Raw genomic sequence first — 3,855 nt, forward strand, 5'->3', positions numbered from 1 at the left:
CTAGGAGTCTTGCTGTCCCATGGTCAGGTCCTTTGTCCTGTGTCCCTGTCCTCTTTCTAATGTTGCCTGTATGTCATAACTTCCACATTGATGAGACCAGATGGCTTATTTTAGCTCCACATTGACACACTAATATGTTGTGCTTTTGTATTGCGTTTCAACAGTTTTTTTAAATGTCAAAGAGGACTGAATGTACTTTGCATCATCAATTAAGATAGGACAGCTCAATTAAGCAAAACCTTAAGTCCCTAGCTCCTCCAACAAGGCAACATAGTTATAAAAGACATAAAACAATAATAAAATTAAATAAATAGTGTCGAATAGAATAGTGCAGAGTATGTTGCAGACCAATGTGCAAGTAACGCAGATGAAGTAACCTATATACATGTCAGGAAAATGAATAATATGTGTGTGTGTGTGTGTGTGTGTGTGTGTGTGTGTGTGTGTGTGTGTGTGTGTGTGTGTGTGTGTGTGTGTGTGTGTGTGTGTGTGTGTGCGTGTGTGCGTGTGTGTGTGTCATACTGTGAGTGAGGTGAAGGTCAGGCAGATTCCTCCGAAGCCGTTGAAGGAGACAGCGAGGAAGATGAGGAAAGACAGCGCTGATGGAACACATAGAAATAAAGAAAATAAGCTTTATTGGCACTTTAAAGGTGCATTCAGAGTTTCTTTCAATGTGAGAGTTAAAATGTGTACTTTCATCCATCATTAAAAACTGACAGTGAGCACCCAACATGTTCAAAATTATTTCTGAAAAACGATGTGAAGAAAATGTAATTTCCTTTTACAACACAGTTGGGGAATTCATTAATTAATTCTGTTCCAAGTCACTCTAACTGTTTGTAGCCGGTTTCGTCAAGGACTTGTAAATGCATTTCTACAGCTTTACAGATAATTGAAAACATTTACAAAATACAGTAGGACATGAAGTTAAAAAGGCTGCATGTTTTTTCTATATCTCTGGTGGAGTATTGTACTGTTACTGTACCTTCAGGATCATAAGCAGCGGCAGCCATCATGGCACAGGAAGCTGCGAAACATGCGCTGAAAAAGAGACAGGATGTCAGAGCACGTTGACTGTGGTTCCGATGGTACTTTTATTTAATAGGTTGAAATCTGCGCTTATGTTCTGATAAAAGGCAAATAACAAAGGAATGTCTGTCACACCTGCCAACGAGCCTCAGTGGGCGTGGCCCAAATCTGTCCATCAGGATGCCCAGAGGCAGAGTGGCTGCACTCAGGAGGAAGGAGCCAATGGTGAAGCCCAGGTTCAACACCTCCTCCTGCTCCGTACAGCTCGGCCAGGCCCCGCTCTCCACCACGGTCACGTTGGGGTCCACAGTCACATTTTCTGGATGGTTTCATAGAAAAAAGGAGAATGTAGAGAACAGAAAAAATCCTCACTGCACTGAGAACCGCAACATGACACTGTGTGGGTAAAAATAACACAATATATCGCTGCCAACAGGATAGGCCCAGAGCAGTTAGTCTTTGTGTTGGTGGTCACAGGTCAATGCAAGAAGCTGGTTTGTCTCGGTCTGGGCTGATTTTTGGGAAGTTCATTTTGTCCGCTTGTTATTAATCACATGGTAGTTGCAGCTTTGATATATGGTCTTGTTTTATAGAGGCTCAAACCTTAACTAAATAAACGCACTGCTGCTGTTGCAAACACTGCCAAAAGCTTTGCCAATGACTCATGTTAAGATGACATTATTAAACAATATGTTCTATTAGTTCTGATTCTATGTCAAAGTTCAAATCTGGTAGTAGGCTTTAGTAGCAATATTCTGTTCTTTCATGTGGCTTGTGTAGAATATAAAAGAGGCTCTTCTTGATCCTAGCCAATGACCATCTGCATACACTGAGGGTCAGTGTTTTTTCTAACTTCTAAGAGTACATTAACAGAAGCATCCTATCTCTTGTTTGACCCTTAATGTTACCAGCTGGCAAATTAATCTTGCATGTCTTGGATTAAGTTTCAACAAAGAAACCTAAGAAACTAAATAGTTAATAGTATCCAAAGAGACTCAAGGATCATCTTTTATAGTAGTTATTTTTAAAACAAGAAATATTGCAAAATGGAATGGTTGTCATATCCATCAGTAAAATCAGTCCTGGAATAGACTCCAAAAACAATCATGTTCTCCTCAAAGAAATAGAAACCTCCCTGAACCTCGAGCATGTCGGCACTAAGTCACACACCTAAAACATTTAAGCATCTGTCTGTACCAGATGTACTGTACCACTATTAGAAATGTCCATGTAAAACAACCTGTAACACAATAATATTGTAGCTTTGAAATTATGGGAGAATGTTATGTGTGCCTACTGGGGATGTTAACGGCACTAGAAAGGACCAGAGGGCAGTTCTGATGGTGCTCTCACCAACACAAAGGTGTGAGAAGAAGCCTTCGCTCTTCAGCATGATGAGCAGTGAGCCCCAGCCCAGCAGCACTGCAGAGAAGAGCAGGTTCTCTATGATGGCTGTGACTGCCATCCACCACCTCCTCCTGAAGGCCTGGGCCAAGCTGGGAGCCATTGCAGCTGCTGGACAGGAAGCATGAAGAGGAAAACATTAGTCCACTGAACAACTGGGAATCTGCACAGTCCAACAAATCTTAACTCTGCACCAACATGCTTTACTACCTTGTAGTTTTCCCACATAACGTTAAACCCCTGAACAGAGATCCTACTGTTTCTGTTTCAAGATGTCCTTATGCATTTCTCATGTCATCTGTGGAGGCTTTTGCAATTTGTTTCCTCCCTATCTTGTGTTTGACAAGCCTAGAAAAACACTACAAGGGCGACCCAAAACAAGTTTCTGCAAATACAGTAGTGGAGTAATTCAAATATGTAGAAGGTGTTATACCTTTATTTCATTTGAGTGGTCAGGGTTATTGGATATGTAACTAAAGATACTTCGAATACAAGACCATTGCTTTACACTTTGTCATCAACATCTTTTTAATGTTTCGTCCCTTCTTGAATTACTTTTCAATTTTAGCTATTATTGTTGTAATTGTCTAATTTTACTTCATTGCAGTCCTTAAATAGTTTTTCTTCCATGTAAAGCACTTTTATTTTAATTTTGAATAATGAATAAGAAAAAGTAGGGGCTGTTAAACTGAGATTATGATTACATTGTGATATCAACGGTGAGTGAAAATGTAACTGAACTTGGTCTGTAAACTGTGATGCATATTTAGGTAATAACGTCTGATAGTGTTCTGATTAGTAAATACTATAATAATTCAGGAAAAACTTTCCCAACATAGAATCATAGCATGACAACATGTTTTTAAATAAACTGAGCTGTAATTAGGTTTTATGCAAGTATCAGCTGTAATGACCAAAATAAATATACTGTATTCCCTCACCAATCATTGCCTGTCAGTCTTAATCCAAGTTTATTCAAAACACACAGTGGAGTTTTTTTATTTCAAAACCAATTCATTGTCTATATTAATTCTTAAGCACATTTAACTAATAAAACATCTAACTTTGTATATCCCAAAATGACATCTCCATTTATTCTAACTTTTTGGCAGTATACTTTATTGTCCCCGTAAGGAAATCAGTTTTGGACTCCGTCCTGCAGTTCCACCAAATATTTTTTTTTAAATCATAAAAAGGCTACTACGTATAGTACACGATAAGTGTTTATGTAGTCATTTTGATCCAAGATCCCTCCGCTTCGCATCGGGTTCCCTATTCATCCTGAAGGGTGTTCTTTTCCCCATAATGACCGCCTCGCTGCACATTATCCCGCTTATGACACGGCCAGATCAGAGCCGGCCCGACCCATTAAGCGACATAAGCGGCCGCTTAGGGCCCCGGTGTGTGTGTGGGTGGTGTGCA

General features: G+C 39.7%; 1 protein-coding gene across 1 annotated transcript; it reads right to left on the reverse strand.

The window, feature by feature from the left end:
• Positions 1-522: 522 nt before the first annotated feature.
• On the reverse strand, positions 523-2,538 carry LOC104955878 (large neutral amino acids transporter small subunit 3-like; the record flags this gene model as incomplete). Its single annotated transcript, XM_010783273.1, has 4 exons — positions 2,383-2,538; positions 1,165-1,348; positions 986-1,041; positions 523-599 (listed from the first exon to the last, which is right to left on the reverse strand). Coding segments are annotated over exons 1-4 (471 nt in total), but the record flags the coding sequence as incomplete, so codon positions are not given.
• Between the last annotated feature and the right edge of the window lie 1,317 nt (positions 2,539-3,855).

Source organism: Notothenia coriiceps, unplaced genomic scaffold, assembly GCF_000735185.1.
Source record: "Notothenia coriiceps isolate Sejong01 unplaced genomic scaffold, NC01 NC01_scaffold00024930, whole genome shotgun sequence".
Lineage (NCBI taxonomy): Eukaryota > Metazoa > Chordata > Actinopteri > Perciformes > Nototheniidae > Notothenia > Notothenia coriiceps.